The sequence below is a fragment of the Abrus precatorius genome, unplaced genomic scaffold (assembly GCF_003935025.1).
Source record: "Abrus precatorius isolate BTA unplaced genomic scaffold, Abrus_2018 Scaffold10, whole genome shotgun sequence".
NCBI lineage: Eukaryota > Viridiplantae > Streptophyta > Magnoliopsida > Fabales > Fabaceae > Abrus > Abrus precatorius.
The window spans coordinates 29,898,283-29,923,242 of NW_020874292.1; the positions used below are offsets into that span (position 1 = coordinate 29,898,283).

The 24,960-nt window shown below is 31.4% G+C and overlaps 4 protein-coding genes across 6 annotated transcripts; all 4 read left to right on the top strand.

Moving 5' to 3' along the window:
• The first annotated feature begins 982 nt into the window (after positions 1-982).
• On the top strand, positions 983-2,223 carry LOC113865892 (F-box protein At5g49610). Its single transcript, XM_027500689.1, has one exon. It carries the CDS (start codon positions 1,131-1,133, stop codon positions 2,211-2,213), a length of 1,083 nt encoding a protein of 360 aa, XP_027356490.1. The 5' UTR covers positions 983-1,130; the 3' UTR covers positions 2,214-2,223.
• Positions 2,224-4,711: 2,488 nt separating this feature from the next.
• LOC113865884 (dnaJ homolog subfamily C member 14) lies at positions 4,712-10,877 on the top strand. Of its 3 annotated transcripts, none has more exons than XM_027500669.1 (10): positions 4,712-5,098; positions 5,392-6,280; positions 7,041-7,170; positions 7,364-7,809; positions 8,047-8,127; positions 8,215-8,313; positions 8,825-8,983; positions 9,184-9,270; positions 9,412-9,483; positions 9,945-10,818. In XM_027500669.1, the coding sequence occupies exons 2-10, from the start codon at positions 5,471-5,473 to the stop codon at positions 10,260-10,262; spliced, it is 2,202 nt and encodes a 733-aa protein (XP_027356470.1). In that variant the 5' UTR covers positions 4,712-5,098; positions 5,392-5,470; the 3' UTR covers positions 10,263-10,818. The 3 variants fall into 3 exon arrangements, 1 of the variants encoding a protein (XP_027356470.1); XR_003505015.1 differs by having other exon boundaries at positions 4,797-5,098; positions 8,825-9,029; positions 9,945-10,819; XR_003505016.1 differs by having other exon boundaries at positions 4,797-5,098; positions 5,283-6,280; positions 8,825-9,270; positions 9,945-10,877.
• A 3,102-nt stretch (positions 10,878-13,979) lies between these two features.
• Positions 13,980-17,388, top strand: LOC113848700 (glutamic acid-rich protein). Its single transcript, XM_027478185.1, has 5 exons — positions 13,980-14,327; positions 14,858-14,912; positions 15,029-15,085; positions 15,998-16,075; positions 16,738-17,388. The coding sequence occupies exons 1-5, from the start codon at positions 14,025-14,027 to the stop codon at positions 17,217-17,219; spliced, it is 975 nt and encodes a 324-aa protein (XP_027333986.1). The 5' UTR covers positions 13,980-14,024; the 3' UTR covers positions 17,220-17,388.
• A 5,204-nt stretch (positions 17,389-22,592) lies between these two features.
• LOC113852805 (desiccation-related protein PCC13-62-like) lies at positions 22,593-24,313 on the top strand. The gene is made up of 3 exons (XM_027483176.1): positions 22,593-22,938; positions 23,262-23,487; positions 23,837-24,313. The coding sequence occupies exons 1-3, from the start codon at positions 22,604-22,606 to the stop codon at positions 24,215-24,217; spliced, it is 942 nt and encodes a 313-aa protein (XP_027338977.1). The 5' UTR covers positions 22,593-22,603; the 3' UTR covers positions 24,218-24,313.
• Positions 24,314-24,960: the final 647 nt, after the last annotated feature.

The window sequence follows — 24,960 nt, forward strand, 5'->3', positions numbered from 1 at the left end:
GGGGAATGAAAATAATTGTTTTATCCTAAAGTCACATAAAAAAGTGTGAAAACTATAATTATAATATAAAGCCGCGTAAATTACTGCAATATTACACAAGCTATTTATCATCAAATGCTATTTAGGCTAATTTATACATAGAAAATTCAAAAAATAAAAAATCATACAATTCATTATATGAGTTTAAATTACTTTGTTTTTGAAAAAATACATATTTAAACAATTTTTTAAAGAAAAAATTCAACAAAAATTATTACTTATCAAGAAATACATTTTTATTAAACAAAAAGGAATCCTTACTCAGTCAGCATTCTTCACTGACATATAGCCGGAAAATATTTAATAAATAAATTGTGGGATATTTATACCTGCTGGATATAAGAAAATATTTTAAAGATAATATTAACCTAGAGTTAAGGATAAGTAATTAAAAATGATAATTTTTTAAAATTATAAAATATAATAAATATTATATTTTTTAATAAGTAATGATTATTTATAATTGTTTAAATTCAATCAGATTAACAATATTAAAATAATAAAAAGTAAATAGGGGATATGATGTAATAAAAAATATTAAATAAGTGTAGAACTTCATAAATTATTCATCGTATGCGCCCCCCCCCAAGTTTCTCCCTTCTTTTTACGTGTTGTTTTGATCCCTTCTCTTTCTCTCTCTCTTCTTCCATTTATCCCCATGGTCCGCTCTCACGTTCCTTCTCTCTGAATCCTTAAGCTGTAAACTGGATCCACCCCACCCATTTATTCTAAAATTTCTCTTCATTTGGTAAACGCCACGCCATTACTGCAATATATATTTTCATTCTTGCGTGTGTGTGACGATAATGACTACTGAGATTCCACCGCCCCTATTCTTATGTCAAATGTAAACTGAAAATGAAAACCAATTTTTCTCTTTCCCTTTCTTTAACCATCACAAACCCACCCCCACCTTAAAGTTGCATCCTTTCTCTCTCTCCATCCCATCAAGTGCAGCTTCATCGGATACCCGAATTTGGTTCCGGTAAGCAAAGTTCAAATCTTTACCTTGTTTATTTCGTTGCCCAGGTTTTTATTTTCTTATCAAATCTGCTATTCAAAATCTAATTGCGTATTTGAGGTTCTCAATTATGGATATTAGAGGACATGGGGTTTTCCCGGAGGAGGTGGTTATACAGATTCTTGCAAGGTTGCCTGTGAAGTCCCTTTTTAGGTGCAAAACCGTGTGCAAACTTTGGTATAGGTTGTCTTTTGATAAGTATTTCATTCAAATCTATAATGAGGTATCTAGGAAGAATCCCATGATTCTGGTGGAGATTTCAGATTCCTCAGAGTCCAAATCTAGCTTAATCTGTGTTGATAATTTAAGGGGCGTGTCTGAATTTTCACTGAACTTTTTAAATGATAGAGTTAAGGTTCGAGCATCTTGTAGTGGTTTGTTGTGTTGCTCTAGTATTCCTGATAAGGGTGTCTTCTATGTTTGCAACCCTGTCACTCGAGAGTACAGGTTACTTCCTAAGAGTAGGGAAAGGCCTGTGACTCGGTTTTATCCAGATGGTGAAGCTACCTTGGTTGGCTTGGCCTGCGATCCGACGTATCAGAAGTTCAATGTTGTTTTAGCTGGTTACCATCGCACTTTTGGTCATAGGCCAGATGGAAGTTTCATTTGTTTGGTGTTTGATTCGGAGTTGAACAAGTGGAGAAAGTTCATTTCATTCCAAGATGACCATTTTACTCATATGAATAAGAACCAAGTAGTTTTTGTCAATAATGCGTTGCACTGGTTGACTGTTAGCTCTACTTATATACTTGTGCTTGATTTAAGTTGTGACATTTGGAGGAAGATGTCATTGCCGTATGACTTGATTTATGGAATGGGAAATAGGATTTATCTCTTGGACTTTGATGGCTGTCTTTCTGTTATTCAAATTTCTGAAGCGTGGATGAATATATGGGTGCTAAAGGATTACTGGAAAGATGAGTGGTGTATGGTAGATAAGGTGAGTCTGAGGTGTATAAGAGGAATGGTACCAGGCATTTTTCCAATCAGTCAAACAAGTGGATATGTTTTTTTGGCAACTCATAAGCAGATTTTGGTGTATCATCGCAAGAGTCAAGTTTGGAAAGAAATGTACTCTGTGAAGTATAGCTCAACACTCCCATTATGGTTTTCAGCACATGCATATCGCAGCAGCATGTTCTCGTGTAATTGAGTCAAGGTGATTGGTGAATACATCACATAACTTTTGTACATATATTTCTGGTTGCAAGTTTTAAAATTCATTTTAAGTCATTGTAATTTGCTGAATATATCGTATGCTTTTGGTATAGTCTATTTATTTTAAAACAATAATGTTGGTTTTGCCGTGGAAGTCCTGCTGTATCTCTACACCAGTGTCTCTTGTAACAGGTGTGGCTTTAATAAATAGCTTTTGTACATATATTTCTTGTTGCAGCTTTCAAGCATTTGATACTTTGCTGAACATATTGTATGTTTCGGATACCGTATATTTATTTTAGCACCATCTAATTGATTATGTTGTTCTCTCTCACTTAAAGCACAAAAAAGTGATATGCTATCAAATAAATACCTTGTTAGGTATGGTACTTGTACAATGTAGAAATACCATATATACCCTGTAAATGTTATAGACCAGTTATTTATTTTATCTAGTTATCTTTTCAAGCTTTTCAATACAATCTTAAAATTTTTCCTTCAAATAGTTATATCTTATGTAAAGTGAAAAGTTCTGATTTCAGTTTGTTAAATTTATTCGACTTTTGCATGCAAGTGCTGCAACCTTCCTCTTTCATATGAATGGAATGACATAACATTGTTCATATCTAGGATCTAACCTTTTAGAGTTCAGATTATGAGTATTCTGTTTGTGCGACAAGCATGAAGCACCTTTAGAGGACATTCTGATTACACGATTCTTAATCATCATGATAATCTCATATAAAACCTATCTAAATACTAAATGGACGGCACTAATTGACTAGAACTTCCAGATTTCCCTGTTTGGAACTTAATAATGCAATAGCTCACTTCACTTGTTAATATTAAATGCTGCCCTTGGAGAATTGAGAAGGTTGTTTTATCCTTAGCATATGACAACTCTATTAGTGTCTTTATGGAAAACACAGAATTAATTCCTCTTACCAAAGCATACATTTCAATGTAAAATTTGTGGTTGAGATTAATTTAGACATATCTCATTTACGTTTAGTAATTCAAAATTACCTAACTTTAAATAAATGGACCCTAAGTGGGATTCACGTATGACAATGTGAACAAAAGGAAAAAAAAATATATATTGATTCAGTGTTAAGAGTTTAATGTTATCAGTGAGCCATATACTGGTACGTATTTAAAGACTAAAAATCTTTGCAATTAAAATAAATTTGGTACTCATATGGACGCTTTCTTTTTAACTAACATGAAAGGAAACTCTAGAAATTTTGAAACTCGAATGGAGAATATATGTTTACTTGTTAGTTTACTAAATGAAATCTTATATAATTTTTGGTCAATATGGTGAATTCGCTCACTCTTCCAGTTTGGCACAGCTGTACGCTTTTGGGGCAATTTGATTCGGGCTGGGTCAATCTTAAGCCCATGTTTTAACACAAAAAAGCAGGCAGGATGAAAGAAAAGCGGAAAAAAAGAGAAAAAGCGTCGGCTAAGCCCAAATTGGACGAAAAAACACAGAAAAGCCAAAACTGAAATAATTTGTCCTTATTCTTACCATGCAAGAAATTCTAACCAAGAATGAGACAATTTTGTTCACAAAAATGATGATGCTTATAGCATGGCATAAGCGTTTGATTCTTCTGTAAAGGCAGTGAATTTCGTCAAAACTAAAAGCTCAGTTTACCAACGCACTTGATAATTTCACGGGTTGTTGTGCAAAGGATGTAATAGCAACTACCCTCCACGCATCATCCAAAATTGGACACATCCTACTCTTACCCAAGAAAATACACACGCAGTTATTTTTTGATCGGTGAGGTCAAACAAACCATCATTTTCCTTTAACTGTGATTTTGTCAACGAAATGACACAACACATATCGTGTAAAATCTTATGATCAAATCAATAGTTATATGATCGTTTTGTAAACTTTTGGTCTATGTGTGAATTAAAGAAGATAATTGAGGTACTCTTCGTTTGTACCATGTTAAGCACTGCTCAGGTCTTGGAGTTACTACAGTTTACCATTATGTTTTTAAATTACAATTCTTATTGCTTTGTAAAATATGTAATATAATGTTTTATAACTGTGTTATTAATTATTCAAAAACTATCGATAATCATATTACATAGGCAATCAATTACGAGAGAATAAAAAATTAAAAGGCTTGCAACATTGAATACAATAATAAAATATTGGACACCATTTCAGCATTGAATTAATAATAAGATCTAAACTTTATTAATTGGTAAAAAATATTTAAAAAATTATATTTTAGTGTATGTTACTTGTATGATATATTTTTTTAATTAACAAGTATAAAAATGTACTCAACATGTATAAAGATAAAGATGGTTATAGAACGAATGACAATTTTTTAAAAATGAATATAAGAGGAACTACTGTTATATCCAATCCATTAGTCAATACCCGTTATGTATATTATTTAAAATAAATTAGGGGTCATCTAGGAAGATTTTGAAATCATATAATGAGCATGAATAGGAGGTAGGGACACGTGAGTTATGGTGTGTTTGGATTGTTCGGCTTGCAATAAAGTCATAAATGTGCGTTGAAAAGGGTAGTTTTTGTTAGGGTTGGTTTTAGTAGAAGCAAGAAAAAACAAAATAGCCAAACGATCCTTCGGTTGTATGGAACATGTGAGCAGTGGATGATACATTAGCCACTTCCTCGGTCAAGAAACAAACTGTTGCACACCTCTCTCTCTCTCTCTCTCTCTCTGCAGCCGTTTTATGTTCTGATCCTCCCTCTCTCTCTACCTCATACGCACACAGAGAGAACTCACAGAAACACGATCCTTTACTTTTAGGGTTTTCGATGCTCTCGCTTTCTCTCTCTAACTTACTCTCTTCTATCTCATCGTTGCGCAGGCGTAGCTTGAGGTATCTTCTCTGCCATGATCTCGGGTTTTTTTTTCTTCTGTTTCTGTTTCTCCTATATGATGATCACTTCGCTATTGTTTTGCTTATTTATCTATATATTTAATTCCACCTATTTTAAAAAAAAATAAAATTCGTTGGTTGCGTAAAATTTAATCATTTTCCTCTCTGGAATATGTGATTTTAGGGTTTATCGAGCACGTGGGCTATTGAATGTCAATTTAGTTTTATGCATGTTTGTTTGATTACGGCGTGGTGATTATAGGCTTAATCTTTGGTTTTCCTCTACTAATCAGGTGTTAGTACTAATGGAGTTTGAAATGGCATAACTTGGAACTCACCTTTTGAGTAATTCCTCAAGGTTTTAATTGCTTCATGGCTCGAAAGGGTAATCAGCAGAAGAATGGAGTGGACCGTCATGGATTGAACCACAAGAAAGGGGGTGGTGGTGGTGTCCTTCCGGGTATGAAAGGCAAAGGAGGGCCTGTGAAGGTTTTCCCGGGAGAGGAACCTGCAAACGGTGACAGGCCTGCTGGCGGTCTTTCACATACTGAATGTGATGCTAGCTCTGCTTGTGATGACTATAACAATGAGCAAAGATCTGAAAAAATTGCCGGGAAAGAGAAGCAAGGGATGGCTGCAAAGCATGATCTGGAGAACTCCTTGTCCTCTGGGATTAATTCAGGGGATGGAAGTCTGAATTCTGAAATTCCAGTGTATGGAGAAAATGGGACTTTACCTAGAAGTAATCAAGATCAACAGAGTATAAAGAGTAGATTGAGTTGTATACTGGATGGTTTGCATGTGAGAGGTGTGGTAGAAAGAGTAGAGTTTGCTGATAATATGATAATTAGAAGATTAAGGTTGTCAGTGTTCTCCATCATCACAGCAGTTACTGAGTGGATAACCAGGCAGGCGCCGTTGTTTGTTTCTCTGAAAACCATAACTATTAGAGCCTATGATAACATCAGAACGAAAGTTGCGCATGCATATCCTGTTGTTCTTAAGTGGCTCATGCATTTTGGAAGCATTATGCTCCTGTTATCGGTATTTTGGTTGGATTGTACCCTCCGAGGTATTGATTCATTTGTACGTATGGGTACAACATCCTTCTTCACAGTTATATGGTGCAGCATATTCTCAGTGATTAGTATGATAGGGATGCTCAAGTTTTTAGTTGTCCTGGTAAGCTCAGGTTATTGCTTTTTATTATATTCGAGTTGATGCAATAAGAAAAAGCTAAATGATTAAAATATTTGCAATTATTGTGAATGCAATTTTATTTTATCTGTTCTTTGTTAAATACACCCACGCTTGCATTTAAACACATTCCCCTAAACCTGTATTCTAATATTTTTGGTTGATTAATCACCTACATTGCATTTAATTGTCCTAGGAAAGAAAAGAACTATGGAAAAATGGTCCTTGAGCAGTATGATTTTAAATCTATCCATGTTGACCTACTTTTTATTGCTTTATAATTGCATTTCTTTTAATTTTTATTTTACTGTCATAAGGTGGTATGCAGTTTACAACTTCCCTGTACACATGTTCTGTTTGTTGCAATTTTAGATTAAGACATAGCAGTGATAATTCAGCAGATGAAAAAGAAGGCTACATGGTAAATTTTTCTCCAATTAATAAACATCATGTGGCTGCAAGTTTTCATAACAAATTTTAAAACCCCATCATGCAAATTGTTTCAGTTTGTAAATAAGTTGTATAGCATGAGTTGTGTCACAGTCTTGGAACTTTTTGACTTTCAAGCCCCATATGTAACAGAGACAAACTTAGTTAACATGATACTCTTAGTTCTAGGTATACCTCATTAACTCCTCTCTTATATTTTGATGTGTTGTGCATCTGTTCATTCTAGTCTCTTCTTAAGTTAGGTATTATAAATTTTTTCCTCATCCTATGCTAACTAGCTTTTGTAATTGATCAGGGCCTGGCTGCCTTGATTGGATTTTTTCTTGGCCTCATGCTTGCAATTTTGGTAGTTGCAATCCTGGGAGTTGTTACGTTGTGGTTCTATGGTAGCTTTTGGACAACAGCATTTTTCATCATCCTTGGAGGTGAATTGTTTGCCTTTCTGAGTTGTTTTGAGCATCTTCTGTTTATTTTTATGTGTATCTTTTTGTATGGGTAATTAGGTACAAGTATTGGAGAAGTGTTGCATGGCCATCCTATGTATGCAAAATATCGATATATATTGATGGTGTATTTTCTTACCAAATTTACTAACCTTTGACTTTATTTTAAATTCAGGATTGGCATTTATGTTAAGTCATGAACGAATGGCACTATTTATCACCACTGGGTATTCTGTTTATTGTGCTTGGCTGTACGTTGGGTGGCTTGGTTTGCTATTGGCTTTCAATTTAGCTTTCATCTCAAGTGATATTCTGATATACTTCCTCAAGAAAAACATTGATCAACAGAGTAGATCCAATCCTTTTGAGCAAACGGCTGGAATGCATGGTCAACCAGGATTTAATGATGAACCAATGCAGGGATCTTCCTCTGAAAATGGACCAGGACCATCTGCAGATCGTAATGCCGGAGTCCCTTCAACTAGTGGAGTTGATTCTGATGTAACTTCTGAAGATGAAGTTGTCCGTTTGTTGAACTGCTCTGATCACTATTCAGCACTTGGCTTGACACGGTATCAAAATATAGATGTCTCAATACTGAAGCGGGAATATAGGAAGAAGGTTATTTTCGTATTCTGATGTCAATACTTGCATAGCCATGTTTTATTTATTTATTTATCGAGTCTTTCTAAGATTTTGTACTGTTGGAAATTATGATTTTAGTGATTGGATATTGAGTTGCTTGTAAGATGAAAGATGAATTTTCTTCTATAACTTAAATACAATCCTTTTTGTATCTTGTTGTTGTAGCTTGATGATTGTCCCCATTACTAACAACCTGTTTTCATTGATTATCAGGCAATGTTGGTACATCCTGATAAAAATATGGGTAATGAAAAGGCTGCAGAAGCATTTAAGAAACTTCAAAATGCATATGAGGTAAGTTTACATGGTTTTGCTCACCCTGAAAATCAAAAGAGAAAACACTTCTCTAAGATATACTGTATGGTTATAATGATTTCCCAGATTCTAATGGATTCCTTGAAGCGAAAAGCTTATGATGATGAGCTAAGGAGAGAAGAACTTTTGAGTGTATTTCGCAGATTTCATGATGCTTCCCGTAAGGTATGATTTATGCATGTTTTCCCTACTGTTTTAGGGTTGTGGGACTACACATATATACTTGGGTTAGGAATCGTACTAATATGTCTCTGTATTAGGGATGGGAATAAAAACTGTAAAAAAGTTTTAAGACTCAGAAAGGAGGATTATATATTCTTCATGATCATAAAAGATAAGTGAAGCATTTCTACTTTGGTCATGAATGGAACATTTATTTGTCTCATCCATAGAAATTTTGACGTTGCAAGTGGTGCAAAGCTTAAGTAAGAAACCAGAATCCAGAAATAATGAAATTGTAATAAATAATGTCTTGATGGTGATTTTAGTACATTTGTTCATGATTACTTCAAAGTATTTACATCTGATATGTACTCTTTCAACTGTATCTTTTTTATTTAGACATTCCAATGCTCTCTGAACACTCCAGACTGTTTAGAGAACCTTATAATCTATTTGTTGATTATTGTGTTATCTTCTGGTCTAACTTTAGCTAATAATGTGACTGATTTGCCAGAATGGTAGGCATGGGTTCTTTTCGTCAGGATTTGCACGATCAGATGCTGATGGTGAAGACCCATTTGGTGATTCAAGACGAATAGCCTGCAAAAAGTGTGGGGGTTTTCATGTCTGGATACACACCAAGAAACAAAAGTCTCGGGCAAGATGGTGCCAGGTTTATTCATCTTTTTTCTCCCCCCCGCCCTCTCAATGAAGCCTAGGTAGCATGTGTAACTGACTTAGCTAGGCTGCCTAACCACATTAATAATTGAAAAAATCTTGCCAGTATCCTATCGTGCGATTTCCCTAAAAAAGAAAGCATTTTTGTACATGTCATGGTACTAACGTTTTACAATGGGGTCTTTTGTTTTAAAGGATTGCCAAGATTTTCATCAAGCCAAGGATGGTGATGGATGGGTTGAACAATCTTCCCAACCGTTTCTTTTTGGCTTATTGCAGAAGGTATGGTTCAATGTAGCATCGTGAATGTCTTCTTATTGGAGAACACCTTATAACTTGTCTTTCAATTTTAAATTTTGATCAATTCCTGGTGGAGATTGAGAGTACAATTTTGTTTAATAATTTGAACTGTTTTATCTTTAGGTAGTTGCTCCTTTGGCATATGTGTGCGCTGATAGCAGAATATATAACGCCACTGAATGGTATATCTGTCAGGTAATTTAGTTTTTTTTTTTTACCTCCATATTTTGACCTTGTGTGTGTTTTGACATACTTGAAAGGATTTATTTGAGCTTACACAAGGTATCAGCATTGTTCATTTGAAAAAAAAAAACTGATTTTTAGAAATATTCAGCGTAAGATTGTTCTGATTTTGTCTGTACAATCTAAGGTTTTTAATTAAGTGAATTAGAGGATTTATGTGATTGGCTTGTATCTTTGATTGTTAGACCAGCATTGCCATGTTAAACAGTGAAATGAATAAGTCATGACATTTCTCTAGAGTATGTTTGGTAGAAGGTTTTTGGAGGGGAAGGGAGGATATATTTTTAAATCTTAAATTAAGAGAATTATATATTATCTGCTTGTGTTCACACTTCACACTGCATATCTTGCAATTTGAGATTTGTATGGAGATTAAAATCCACAAGACAATAATGATGAACAAATTGTTCCAGGGTATGAGATGTCCAGCGAATACTCATAAACCAAGTTTTCATGTGAACACTAGTTTAATGTCCAAGCATAGTTCTGGCAAAGGAGCTACTTCAGCTCAAAGAGGTGGGCGGATGCCGACACCTAATATTGAAGAAACCATGACTGAGGAAGAATTCTTTGAGTGGTTTCAGAATGCAGTACAGGCAGGTGTGTTTGACAATTATAGTGGCACTGCAGCAGAAAGCCCATCTTCCAAATCTGGAAATGGGATGAAAAGTCCTGGCAATGGTAGTGGTAGTAGCACCAAGAGAAAGAAAAAAGGAAAAAAGCAATGGTGATATCTAAATCATGTTTTATCATAATAGCAGAGTTGCCTTGAGCACTTCGCAGGCTTGAAAGGCATGTAAGTTTCAGAGTTGCTATCTGTTAACGAAGCCCCAAAATTGAGTTGGTGCCTGTTGTACAGCGTCATTTTTCTCAAGTGTAGATCTATTCTCCAATAAATTTTTGGTATACCTTTAGCCTTTCTAGTACAGCTTTGTGGCAATGGTCCCCTGCGCATGATTTTCCTTGTCAAAGATTCAATCTTAAGCGGCGAGGATCAAACTGGGTCTTCTATGCAATTAGACGAAAATATCATGCATGAATCATATGATCTATCTCGGCCAAAGGAAGAGAGAACAAATTGTATCAAGCTTCAATTTTCAACAGCCAGAGCATACTCCTAGCACCTCAGATGCTACCTTACATTAACCGTGTTTTGGATTAGTTCATAATTGTGACTTAACGGTCTTGAATATAGTTGATTCAATTAATAAATATATTAAAGTTATAAATTATTGTGGTTTGCTTGATATTGAATTTTGCCAAATACATGAATGTTAAAAGTGCAATCAAATATGCTCACCAAAAAGTGTAATGTCTTTCCAAATTTATATATATATTATTATCACCCGAAGTCTTTCCGTATTTATACTTCTGTCGCGCCATTGAAAATGAACCAAACATACAAGGATACTTTCTGGTCTTGAAACAAAACACAGGGACTTTATACATCTGGTTTTGCTTTGCTTGTTTGTCAAGAACTTATTTCAGATAAAAAATGCTCAATTTTAAAGGAAAAGCAAAAGCTACAAATATGATTTACTGCTTTATTTTCATAGAACAATAATTTTAAAAATTATCGAAATGCACTATAATTAGATTGTTGATTGGTCCTAAATGGTTGGCTTTTATACTTCGGGAACGATCTTATGAATTTTCCATCGATCTATAATCCTACTTATGAATTCTTTGATGTTTCTTAAGTTATTTTTACATCGTATGTACAATTTCCTTCGTTAAAAAATAGTACTTGCTTTGTTCTAGTTTTTATAGTTTTTATTTATACATAGTAACTTGGATAAATTTTCAGAGAAGTCTTTGTAAATATAAAAATAATAAAAAATTTATACTAATTTATACAAACAAAATTTTGTAAAAATGCCATATTATTTTATATGGACTAATTTATATATTTATTTAAGATTAATTTGATTCCCTTAAAAAGCAATCAAGCAAATATTCCACCCTTTGCCCTCTCTAAAAAAGAAATGTACATGAGGATTTATTAATATTATTTTTCAAACAATAAAAATGGAAAATGATTATTAAATTTTGTTGAATATGTTTTTCTTGAATCTTCTAGATTAGAAAACTAGATTAGACTTTGATTAGTAAGGTAAATAAATTTATTTAAAAAATGAAACGCCTTCATTTTTTTATATATAAAAATTTTGACTTTTTTTATTTAAATATTGTAAATTTAAAAATAATTTCTTAAATTATAAGTTTTTTAAAACTATTTTTTTGTCTACAGTGATTTAATTGACATGTCATACTATTTTGCCAAATCAGCTGGCAAAAGTATTAATTTAAAAAAAAATTTGTCACAATAACCAGATCATGACATATGTAAGTATTTAAAAATTTTGCAATATTTATAGCAAAATTAAGAAGCATTTTCACCATGAAAAATGAAAAACTCAGATGGTGACATGTGTTACGATCTTAATGAGTTTCGCCATAGAAAGTGAGAATGAAAATAAAAAACTCGTAGATGGTGACATGTGTTACGATTTTAATGAGTTTCGCCATAAAAAGTGAGAAACTCTTAAATGATAACACGTGTCACAATCTTAATAAATTTTTCTATAAAAATTGTACAACTTACCGAAAGTTGATAAGTGTCACGATTTTGATTCATTATGTGAATTAAATATAAATTTTTTTAAGTTACTATAAAATTATAATTACATCATAATTAAATAAAATTCTAATAAAATTAACTAATATTATATCTAAAAATATTTTTTTATTTACATACAACTTTAAATTACATCTTAATTAAAAAAATAAAAATCACTAACATAATTAAGCATAATAGTTTTTATCATTAAATGTCAATTATAATTACATTAAAATTAAAAACAATTACTAACATACAAGAAAATATTTTTAATATTTACATAGAAATTATTATTATGTTAGTAATTTAATTTTTATTTTAAATTTGGTCATGATTTGTATGTAAAAATAAATTAGATTTTGTTTAATTATATTATTAAAATTAATGAAAGTAAATTATGTATTATAATTACATTAGTAATTTGTATATAAATATAAGAAATATTTGTTGGTATTATGTTAGTAATTTATTTTTTTAATTTTACTATAATTATAATTAATATCTACTGATAAAAACTATTATGCTTAATTATGTTAGTAATTTTATTTTTTAATTAAGATATAATTTAAATTTGTATGTATATAAAAAATATTTTATAATATTATGTTAGTTATTTTATTTTAATTTTAAATGTGGTCATGATTTGTATGTAAATTTAAATTAGATTTTATTTGATTATGTTATTAAAATTAATAAAAGTAAATTATGTATCATAATTACCTTAGTAATTTGTATATAAATGTAAGAAATATTTTCTGGTATTATGTTAGTAATTTATTTTTTTAATTTTAATATAATTATAATTAATATCTACTTATACAAACTATTATGCTTAATTATGTTAATAATTTTATTTTTTTAATTAAGATATAATTTAAATTTGTATGTAAATAAAAAAATATTTTATAGTATTATGTTAGTTATTTTATTTTTATTTTAAATGTGGTCATGATTTGTATGTAAACTTAAATTAAATTTTTTTTACTATGTTATTAAAATGAATGAAAATAAATTATGTATTGTCATTACATTAGTAATCTATATATAAATATAAAAAAATTTCTGTTATTATGTTAGTAATTTATTTTTTTAATTTTAACATAATTATAATTAATATCTATTAATAAAAATTATTATGCTTAATTATATTAATAATTTTAATTTTTTAAATTAAGATGTAATTTAAAATAGTATGTAAATAAAAAAATATTTTCAGATATAATATAAGTTAATTTTGTTAGAATTTTATTTAATTATAATGTGATTATAATTTTATAATAAATTAAAATAATTTATATTTAAGTTGTGTAATTTTTACGACAAAATACATTAAGATCATTATAAGTATCACTATTTAATAATTTTTTATTTTCTACATCAAAATTTATTAAGATTGTGACATGTGTTATTATTTATGAGTTTTTTACTTTTTCATGATAAATTTTATTATTTTTAAAAATATTAATATTTTTATAAGCTATTTTGTAAATAGTATGAGACGTCAACTAAATTATTTAAAAAATAATAATTTTAAAAAACTCATAAATTAAGAAATTATTTTTAAATTTATAATATTTAAATAAAAAAACTAAAAATTCTTAGATCTTTCGTAAAACTTGGTAGTCTTAATACACCAACGAGGTGTTAAAGTAATTTTCGTTTAATAGTGAGGCGTAAGAAGTAAAATTCATAAATATAGATGATATATGTGTTTAAAATAACTTTTCTAAAATAGGGAAACTAAAAGTATAATTAATCTTAAATAAATTACAATTATGCAGATATATGTATCCAAATAAAACGAACACTACCGGGTTAAATAAATAACATTGCTTACACAATCGAAGTGTGTGTATTCAATATCCATCCCTCAATGGAGGCACTGCTCCATGGTTCATCTCCTTCACCTTCTTATCTTCTCCCTAAGCTTCCAAAAACTACGATGATATTCGGTAACTGCGTTAGGTTCAATTTCAATTACAACCCCTGCTTCTTATTCGCAAATGGGTGCCCTTCTTCTTCTTTATTGCGACTCCATGTTCAAAATAAGTCCAGAAAAGTAGCATCAGTGATTGTTAATGCCCGCAAGAAAGATAAGAAAGAAGATAGCCATAGCTCTGCACCAAAACCTGACGAGGCCACAGGTTTCTTTCCTGAATCTGTGCTCCTTAAAAAGGTCATTTTTTTACACATACCCACCACTTGTTTTTCTCGTTTCCCTCTAAGTTCAGTGTTATTTTCTCGGTTGGAGCAAATTTTCTTGGGTTTAATTTTGAGGGCAAGATACCCTTTTGAAAATTCGTTCAGCTTGAACTTCTATGTTATCTGAAATTTCACTGCTACTGGTACTACTCTGGTGTTTTGAACTCTTTTTCTTTGTATTACCAAATCCTAGCTTATTCTGTTTTGTTTAGAAGGGAACGTTCCTCACAATCAAGGGTAAGGAAAAGGACAAATTTGCTCATTTGGATAGTATATGACACTAGTATTACTTCCTTGCCTGTAGAGTTTAGTTAACTGAGTATGTTTTTATCCGAAGTGGTAGACTTTTGTTGAAAAATGAAGTATTTGTTACACTGGAGATACAAAAGTGGAATAAGAACTTGTTTTTTCTAATAAAAGATTAATACTTTTGGATGCTTAAATTTGAGATGAATTTTCGCTTTGTTACTGAATTGGGGGGGTTTTTTAACTTCCATTTTTCAGAGAACGGTTGAGGAAGATGGCAAGCTTCTCCCAGAGTTTTTAGATGCTGAAGAGAGTGAGTGGTCATTGTTCAATCTATCCTAGTTGTTTGCATCTGTCTTTATAGGCTAAACAGTTCTGGATTACTTGCTGAGGTTATTCTTCTCAACGTATTTTCATTTCTATTTACAGGACAACTTTTTGAATCGCTGATGCTTGAACTGGAAAGTGATATGAATGTTGAAATACGTACGTACTTTCTCCTTACTGTTAAGAGAAAATATTTTACTGTTTCTCTAATGTAATTTCGTAAATGTCGGAATTTTGTAACATCTCTTTTGTAATTATTTTCATCCTCCAGTAATTCTTTTATTTGTTTTTGAGCTGTCGACAGTAACACTTGTGCAAATATCGTTGTTCAAATAGCTACACTGTGATGAATAATTCACTTCGAAGATTTGGTCTTTACATGGTACCCAGAGTTCACAAGGTTTAATCAGCAATCATATTCCATCCATCTTTCTTCCCTTTTCTATTGGTATCTGGGGATTCTCCCACCACTGCTCCTTGAACCCTCTTCCTTTTGATGACCCAGTGGACCTTGTCCAACAAATTAACCCTTCCATCCATCTTCCTGCTGAACTCACTGGTGCCAACTCTCTTAATGGCACTTTGTTATCTTGTGAAAAAGGACTGTGATTGACGTTATCTTCTACTTGGCCAACCATACATTGACGTTACCAATCCATGCTCACTCCTAACCATCAAAGCTGATGTTTAAGTTTGTGAGTCGTGATCCTGCACGCTACTTTTGGGTTATCAGGATCATCTTTTGTGTCTCTCGCTTTTGAGCTCATGTGAGGTCAACGCACGAGAAGTTATGTTGTCTGACAACATTCACTTTTGGCAGCGAAGTCATATATCATATTTATATGTCTACAATTATTTTAATTTTGTTACAATCCGTCTCATTACATTTTGATAATTTAAGTCGTGTGTTCACCCTATACATTTTAAGATGCAATTTGGCTTCTTATTATAGCTATCTATCTTCTGTTAGTAAGTAGGAAAATTAAAGATCCCTGTGCCAATCTTTGTGTATATTTCATCGAGCAAGTAAAGTGCTCTATCTCACAATACTCAGCTTCTTTACCCATGCAGTGCGCCACTATGAAGTTGTTTACTTAATTCATGAGAAGCATGAAGATGAGGTTGCTGCTGTCAATGAAAAAGTTCAAGGTAAATAGTTCACGTATAACTTCTTTTTCTTCTTAATTTTTTTTAAACTGTTCATGTTCCTCTGATGCCATATAGAATAAATTCAATAGTTTTACTATTTCTGTCCGGGAGTCAAGTCCTACTGTAGCTATCTCCAAAATAGGTGAACTGATCTAGCAGAACCAGGTGGTTTGTGACTGATGCTGCGTATTTGTAATGGGCTAGGTGTTTCCTTACGGCCCTTATCTGTCACATTAACCCTAATGGTATTGTTGCTTAACTTGCCTTTGCTAAAAGTTAAGAAGTCATAGCTTCTCCTATGTCCTATCCGAAAATTTCATCAGGGATTTCAATTCTTTTGTCGACATTCATTCAGTAGAAACTAGGAAGAGCAAGTAAAGCCAAACTTTGCCCAAGATATACTTTATTTTCTATGGCGGTGTTTGGCACAATATGCAACATAGAATTGATGGTGGTAAATTGTAAGTTGTGGAAATACAAGGACGTTTACAGTCTCAGTCTGCTAATTGAATGTATGTTTTTGAGCTTCTAACAAAAAAATGCTCTTTGAATTCCTTAACAATTACCTGGATAATGAATTCAACAAGTTCTTAGAAGCTCCTGCAAAGGATTGGTTAGTGAAAAATTACTTTTTTCCCTGAAATTTTTGCAAATATTTGCAGAATTTTTTAGAGAGAAGAAAGGGACGGTGTGGAGACTAAATGATTGGGGTATGAGAAGGCTAGCTTACAAAATAAAGAAAGCTAATAATGCCCGCTACATTTTGATGAACTTCGAGTTGGATGCCAAATATATCAACGATTTCAAGACTCTGCTGGACCAAGATGAAAGAGTTATTCGGCATCTCGTGATAAAGAGGGATGAGGCAATCACTAAAGATTGCCCTCCTCCTCCTGAGTTTCATACACTGCGTGCAAATGCAGGTGATGATGATGAGGATGATGAAGAATTTGATGAAGATTACGATAATGATGAGGATGGTAAAGATGAGATGGATGGCTATGATGATGATGATGATGGTGGCAGAGATGATATTATTGTTATTGACGGGGATGATGATGATACAGATTCTAGAAATGAGACATCAGCAAATGTTAGACAGCCAGATACTAGAAAATTGTGGGCTGAGAATGTAGGAAGGTAGGTGTTGTCTTTTATCCTTGATTCTTTTGTTTCTTTAGGAATGTAGAACAATTCTAAACCTTATGGTTTTAAATATATGGAGATCAATGGTATTAGGATGTTGTGTTTCCTTATAATATTAAATTCTAAGATCTTTGTATGATTGGCAACACAGGGGGTAACTAGCTGATACCAGCAAAGAGCACCGGTTAAAAGGCTGATTGGTACAAACAATTTTTGTAAAAACTCCAAAATTAATTTATTTTTCTCTTAAAATAATTTTTTTTTTATCAAGAATTGATACCAGAATAGATATTTTCATGTTAAATTTTAACGTGATAAGGTTATGTTTAAAGAATTTAGACATGATATGGTGAAGGTAGAGAAAGACAGGTATATTATTTTTATCAAATAAAAACTTATCTTGACTGGTTGTAAATATCAATGATTAAAATTGATAAAAATTGTGTCTTTCTCTTTTTTACCATGATTCTACCATATTATTAAAGATTTAAATTCTTGTTTAAATATTGTCTTTCTCTCTCTTCTCCTTGATGAGCAATGAATAGGTAAGGATTTATCAAATATTTATTAAGAGAGGTAAAATTTAAATATGATTTATCCTGTAAGTGAGGACTTACTTCCCTTTTCTCTCATTTAAAACAACCGTATTTTTTTTCCTCTCCATTCATATATTCATTCTTTTATTATTCTTGTTGTTTAGAAAGTCATTTCTAACACTTTTTATGATCACGACAAAAAATAATAATAATCTTTTTATGAAAACTCGGTTGTAGTAAATAGCATTTTTAATGGCTTATAATTGCAAATATATAAAGTTGTAAGATTGGTATTCGAGCATTTCAAAACCTTGAAGGAATTAGAGTTCTTCTGTACTCATTACTTTCAAGAATCTACTCATAATTTGGGAAGGGGAAGTATGTGATGCCAGCTTGATGTGACCAAACATTATTGAGCTCAAATTAAAGGCTTCCATAGAAAATCATTGTATTGATTGAATACATTGATACAAGTGAGACGCAACATGCATTTATAGAATAAGAAAGATACGTGGATGAGACTACATGTGATGCAATGCTAACTAAGCCATCTAATTTCTATGAGAAGAGCCAACTTTCTAACCCAATGACACTAATATTGTGTTGACTGTTATGATTTATAGTCATAACAAGCTATTCAATTTCTTAAAACTAATTATATTTATATGACGGGTCCTATTAATGTGTATTTTGAAAACACTGATTAGTAAATAAAAAACAAAAGTTTTTAGTAAAAATCACGGTTAAAATGTATTAATAATATTAAAGTTTATAACTTTTTATAAAAAATTATTTTTGATTTCTTGAAAGAAAAATAGAAAATTGCAAAATTTGCACATGCAAAGTAGAAACAGGGACGCAGGGGGCAAGGGAAGGTCATCCCTCCCAAAATATTTTTAATATATAATTATGCATATTTATAAGACCAACACAATTAAAACATAGTTAAGTTCTTTAAGTATATTGATCATCAAAGAAATTTATGTTTATTTTGGTAATGTTTATATACATTTTTATTTCCGATACATGTGACCCATTTTTCATTTGGTCCTTGTCATGAAGGGGTGTTATAACACCATTACTATTCCCCACCGTAATCCTATGTATCAAACGAAATATCAGCAAGGTACCATGCTCTTTATTCTTCCAAACTTCTGTTCTCATTGCTTGTCATTAGACCACTATCTATGAATGTAAAGTAAGTTTGGACTCTCAAATATTTTACTTCTGGGGTGGTGATGTACAGTGCAACTTGGCCAAACCTACTTCTCACTCGAAAGAACTACTCATTAGCTATTTAAAGACATACTGAAAATCATGTCTTTTGAATTGAACACAATCCCAGTACTAGCAGTCAAAGGCTCTAACATGTGCCTTAGCTTTCCACACTCTAGTGATTATTATTGAGTTTTCAACCTCAACACTCAAGCACTGTTGGATGGTGATGTCAATGCTTGCGAGAATTTTTTAATTCTCATTCCTTAGTTGAGCCACTTGAAACGAAAACGTCCGAGTGATTCTTCTTCCTCATTCTAGATTGTCTCGCAGATCCACGATTCAAAGAACTTGTTCTGAAGTATATATGACCTTGAAGTTGTTCCACTTGAGATAGTATAGTCATGTTACGATGATAGCTGAAGATTAGTAAATAGGAAGATTTCACTGAGAACCGAATACTTGAATATGGTTGAGTGATGATGTTAACTAGAGGATAACTAGAGATTAATAAACAAGAAGATTTTACTAAAAGTCAAATACATGAATATTGTTGGGTGGTGATGTTAACACTTGCGAGGATCCTTGATGTTTCACCTGAGCAAGCCATGATATGATGATAACCATAAATTAATAAACACAAGACTTTTACTTAGAATCGGATACATGAATATCAAACATCTACAAGAAGATGTTGAATCTTTAATATGCCCTTCTATCTGCTACAACTTCGTTAGAAAAATAAACAGGAACGTTTTGTTTCTGTAGTGTCCAATTCTCCAACCCAACACATAAAAGTTTCAAACTTCCGTGTTAGAAATAAGGACGGTAGAAGATTTGTTATATGAGTTATGGATGTTGAATACAAAAGGAAGAAAGCGATTTGGTGGAGTTCAAGATGGAGAATGATGAGAAGTGATAGGAGGATCTAAAGGTTACTTGATATGGGCTCAAGGAAGGAGAGTTGAAGCTCAACATCTTAGAAAACATGTAGAAGAAAGAATGATCATTGTTCAGTAGACTCACTCGTAGGAATCATGTGTGAAGTTGAAATTCCTTTAGACATGCAGGGCTGTGATTGATGGTGTTATAATACTCTTTTATCACAGGAACTAAAATAAAAATATTTTTTTGAATATAGACAAATCTATAATTTTTTTATATCAAAACTAAATTAAAAATTATATATAGATATAATTTTTAATGATATATTTATCTTTAAAAATATCTAATAATTAACTAAAAATATCTTTAATTCATACTTAAAAATATAATATGTATGCATTAAAATTTATTTACTTCGAGTTATTTTCTCTCGTTGCCTTGAAGTATGTTTAGAAGAAGATTTTTGAAAGTAAAAAAAGAGAAAAACATATTTTTTAATTTTAAATTAAAAAATTATATATTATATGGCTACTCAAACTATTAATATGGCTACTTGTTAACACATTTTTAACGTCATTTATTTCATTGGCCAACCATGAATGTACACCCCATGACCAAAATTTATTTTCGTTTTTCTTAAATCATAGCCAAATTTTTTATATATAGAACGATAATTTTACACAAACTTTTGCATTTACATTATAACAAAAAGATCAAGCATATTCATTTGAACCATACTCAATATTGGGATTAATTTGTTGATTGATTCTGATGGGCAACATTATTTTCAACAGCACTGAGGAAAACATTGGCCCCCACGAGGTGCCCAAGAAAGCATTGAATTGAATGCATGTGCTCTTATATAAGTTGATCATCTAATTATGAATTTTGAGAAATTGAGTAAATATCTAGAGCAGTTAACCAATGGACCTCTTTTTGTTAATAGTTCGACTTTGTTAGTAAAATACTAAATGAAAAGGTAAATATATTTAGTATATCTTCAAATTTCAATACTTGCCCTGTTTGGTAAGAAGGATCATTAATAAGAAAATGATAGAAGATGATTTATAGTTCGGAGTTGTTTATTGTGTGTCCATCATGAACATTACACATGATATAAAATATTCTAAATTATTTAAAAAACATATAGTGAATCATTTTTTGCTTTTTTTATATAAAATTCAAATAAAATTTTTTTTAAAATTATTTTTGCGAGCCCATAGACACAAGAAAATATTTTTTTAATAATTATTCTTGTATAAATTATATTACTATTTTATTATAGATATTTAAATTATACTTTTTATTTTTAAAAATTATGCACCTCACTTCTAAAAGATGAATTTGTAGTACACTTTAGTTCACTTTATAACTTTATTCAAAATCTTTATCTTTATATTCACAATTTCAAAGTCATATCAGTGTTATACAAAATTAGCCAGCATTGACTTTGAGAGTCATAGATAGCTTTTAGTAGATGTATTAAAATGAGATAGAAAAAAGATATTAAAATAATTAAACATATATTCCGACATTGTATCGATATTATTAAATTAGAAAAACTATTAAAATAAAAAATTAAATTTATGTTATTAATTATTTTTAAATTTAATAAATTTAAAGATTAATTATTTTAATTATTAATATTAAATTTAAGATATTTTTTAAAATTATTTCATTCAAGAACAAGAATTGAAGATTTATTTATAAAAGTAAATATATTTAAATTCTGCTTAAAAGAATGATAAAGACAACAAAAACCCAAAAATTAAAACAGACTAAGGGATTAATACATTTTCGTCTTTCAAAAAAAGAATATAAGTTTTGAAAATATCAAAAAGATAATGTAATTTAAATATTTGAATAGTAGGCAAGTAGGATAATTAACCCTAAAAACACATTCAATTGTGACAAAGTTTGGCTTTTCTTTCCGTGAGCGTGGATGGAAACGAAATTGAAAACATGTACATTCATTATCGAAATGTAACTTTCTTTCACAATCCACCAAGAGAAAAGGGTGCATATGCATATCTCACGTTTCTAGAAAAATGCCTGGTTTTGATGAAGATTGCGTACATAAATCGTCCATGGAATCTAACTACTCGGTTAGGTGATGGGTCATTGTTCTCAGATATGTCACAGTTTGTATTTTTTAAAATATATATATGTGTGTGAGAGAAATTATAATTATACAGTAAATTTGTTTTTTTTTACAACTTATTTTAGATAGAAAAGAAAAAATTGATAAAATAGATGATGCGATTGAGAGAGATAAAAATAAATTTATCAATAGTTTCTGGGGAATAATATCTCTATTTGAATGCCAAATAAATTTTTCATAACAATAGGAGATCACACAAAGTAGTTTAAACCATTTATTCATCATTTTTGTGCCTCGTAACTGAAACACTCCCAATTCAACCAAATTCCGAACCCAAAGTAAACCAAACCAAGCACCAAAGATCATCAACATTGTTCCAATGAAGATGAACTCACTTTTGCTCTTCCAAAGTGACCCCACCCCCAAAACAAGGACTATGCACATTTAATCACGTAAACCTAATTCTATAAATCCACGTAGCAAACCCCAACGTTGGACTATGTTGCATCCTCTTGCCACGTGGTATTTTATTGACTAGTTGCATGAGAACCGAAAAGATTTTTTTTGTATATAAATGCATAATATATGTGTGACAGGATCATCAGTGACATATATGCATCATCACCGGAAAAAAGATTCTAAAACATGGGGCCTCACATTGCCAAAGCCATTGCCTCTGTTGTTGTTTTGTTAGCCTCTTTTCCCCTTCTTCCCTCCGAATCTTGTGGTTCTTTTGTGGCCATAGCAAGTGCGGCAACCCCCCCAGAAACAGATGTTGATCTTTTAGAATTTCCTCTTAATTTAGAATACTTGGAAGCTGAGTTCTTCTTGTTTGGGTCTCTCGGTCATGGATTGGATGTAGTTGCTCCAAACTTAGCCCAAGGAGGACCCCCTCCCATTGGTGCCAAATTGGCCAAATTGGACATCCTTGTCAGAGATGTCATCTTGCAATTTGGTTTGCAAGAAGTTGGACATTTGAGGTTTGTTCTCTCTTTGCTCTTTGCAATTACAATCACTTTTAATTAGGCTGAAAAAAAAGTATCACATCATAAAAAAATAATTTAGAAAGGAGAAAACTCCAAGTCCTATTTCGTAAGTTTTGTTAATGTTTTTTGTTGATTAAATTTATAATTTTTTTAATCAGAATAGAATTCTAAATTTAGTTGATAAATACTGACATCATTTGAATAACTGCACATAAGTTTTTTTTTTTTTTAATTAAGTTTAACAAACATGATTTGATTCATGTAACTTACTTAACTTGATGAAATAAGATTTTGATATTGTTGAATTATAATTGCAGGGCTATAAAGAGCCAAGTGAGAGGGTTCCCTAGGCCATTGCTGGATCTAAGCTCGACATCTTTTGGCAAAATAATGAACAGTGCCTTTGGACGACCTCTGCATCCTCCTTTTGACCCTTATGCCAATGAGATCAACTTTCTGCTTGCATCTTACGTGATTCCTTATGTTGGCCTTACTGGTTATGTTGGTGCCAATCCAAAGCTGCAAAATGCTACTTCTAAGAGGGTAATCAAAGCCACTAACACAGTATAGCAATCATTTCCTGTGTAAAAAATCGAAATTTTTAACATGTATATGATTAAGGATAAGAAATATTAAATACTTCTTATTAAATATTTTTTTATAATTTCAAGTTGATAATAATTTTTTAAATTTCTTGATAATAAAATAGACATTCTTATTAGTACTTTTTAATTACAACAACAAGAAAAAAGTATTTATATATATATATAATTGAACACTAATAAAAATAAAATAAAACCTCAAACCTATACAATTTAAAGGACTGATTAAGGAGTTTATTTGAAAAAAAAAAATTTCACATAATGACCTTATGTACATAGTGGACATGCAGCTTGTTGCAGGGCTTCTGGGAGTAGAGTCGGGGCAAGATGCAGTTATTCGAGCATTGTTATACGAACGTCGAGGGTTATTAGTTGAACCCTATGGAGTGAGCGTAGCAGAGTTCACAAATCGCATTTCAGTGCTTAGGAATAGGCTAGGAAAAGCAGGTTTGAAAGATGAGGGTCTTGTGGTGCCTAGAGTTGAAGGTGCTGAGGGCAGACTCACAGGCAACATTCTAGCTGGTGACAAAGATTCACTAGCATATGATAGAACTCCACAAGAAATTTTGAGAATAATATATGGTACAAGTAATGAACATGTTCCTGGTGGCTTCTACCCTGAAGGTGCAAGTGGTCGTATAGCAAGATCTTACTTGCAATATACTACCTAAGCATAATAATTCTAATGCATATGCTTTGTAGATTATAAATATGTATGTGTATCTTGAAACTGTTGTGCCTACCCCACGGCAGTAAATTATAATAAGCGTGCTACTGGATGATTAATCTGGTCTGAAATTGCATTGCATTTATAGATTTGGTGATAGTTTAGGCCAATGGACACTTGAACAGGATTTCTAGCAGAGGCTTCTGCAGTGTACCACCAAACCAATACTTCAAATTAATACCAATTTTAGTACTTTATTATAAAATAAACTCACTTACTTACTCTTGAAAATAAGACAATTTTCTATTGTATTCTATTTTAAAATAAGCAATCATGTTCACCTAGTGTGGGCTTTTGAAAAGAGAGAGAGAGTTGATTGATAGGCCGTTTCAAAAAGCAAACCCTGGTCTACATGTTCTTTTTCTTAGTCTGAAATCTGACCACCTGAAAATTTTAAGTTGTTACGGCTTTAAATTAAATTAATTTTTACAGAGGATAAATGTAGCGATCATTTAAATATCTGAAGGGCAAATTTGATGGCCCAGAATTCTTAATAATTAATGTAATGACAAATATAATTTTAGAGGTTTAAGTTCATAATTTCATTTTGTTTTAAAAAAAATATTTAACTTAACCTAATTATAGATAAATCTTATCTAACTTAGTGACATGATATTTTTTTTCCCTTAAATCATATATTATATTTTATGAATTATTATAAAATAATAATAATAATAATAATAATAT

What these genes read in the sequence shown, in the direction of transcription:
- LOC113865892 (XM_027500689.1), top strand. Translation starts at nt 1,131, where the DNA reads ATGGATATTAGAGGACATGGGGTTTTCCCGGAGGAGGTGGTTATACAG.
- LOC113865884 (XM_027500669.1), top strand. Translation starts at nt 5,471, where the DNA reads ATGGCTCGAAAGGGTAATCAGCAGAAGAATGGAGTGGACCGTCATGGA. An exon ending in AACTTCAAAATGCATATGAG is followed by an intron (nt 8,128 to 8,214) that starts GTAAGTTTACAT and finishes ATGATTTCCCAG; the next exon opens with ATTCTAATGGATTCCTTGAA. An exon ending in TTCATGATGCTTCCCGTAAG is followed by an intron (nt 8,314 to 8,824) that starts GTATGATTTATG and finishes CTGATTTGCCAG; the next exon opens with AATGGTAGGCATGGGTTCTT.
- LOC113848700 (XM_027478185.1), top strand. Translation starts at nt 14,025, where the DNA reads ATGGAGGCACTGCTCCATGGTTCATCTCCTTCACCTTCTTATCTTCTC. An exon ending in GTTTTTAGATGCTGAAGAGA is followed by an intron (nt 14,913 to 15,028) that starts GTGAGTGGTCAT and finishes TTCTATTTACAG; the next exon opens with GACAACTTTTTGAATCGCTG. An exon ending in TGATATGAATGTTGAAATAC is followed by an intron (nt 15,086 to 15,997) that starts GTACGTACTTTC and finishes TTACCCATGCAG; the next exon opens with TGCGCCACTATGAAGTTGTT.
- LOC113852805 (XM_027483176.1), top strand. Translation starts at nt 22,604, where the DNA reads ATGGGGCCTCACATTGCCAAAGCCATTGCCTCTGTTGTTGTTTTGTTA. An exon ending in CAAGAAGTTGGACATTTGAG is followed by an intron (nt 22,939 to 23,261) that starts GTTTGTTCTCTC and finishes TTATAATTGCAG; the next exon opens with GGCTATAAAGAGCCAAGTGA. An exon ending in AAAATGCTACTTCTAAGAGG is followed by an intron (nt 23,488 to 23,836) that starts GTAATCAAAGCC and finishes GTGGACATGCAG; the next exon opens with CTTGTTGCAGGGCTTCTGGG.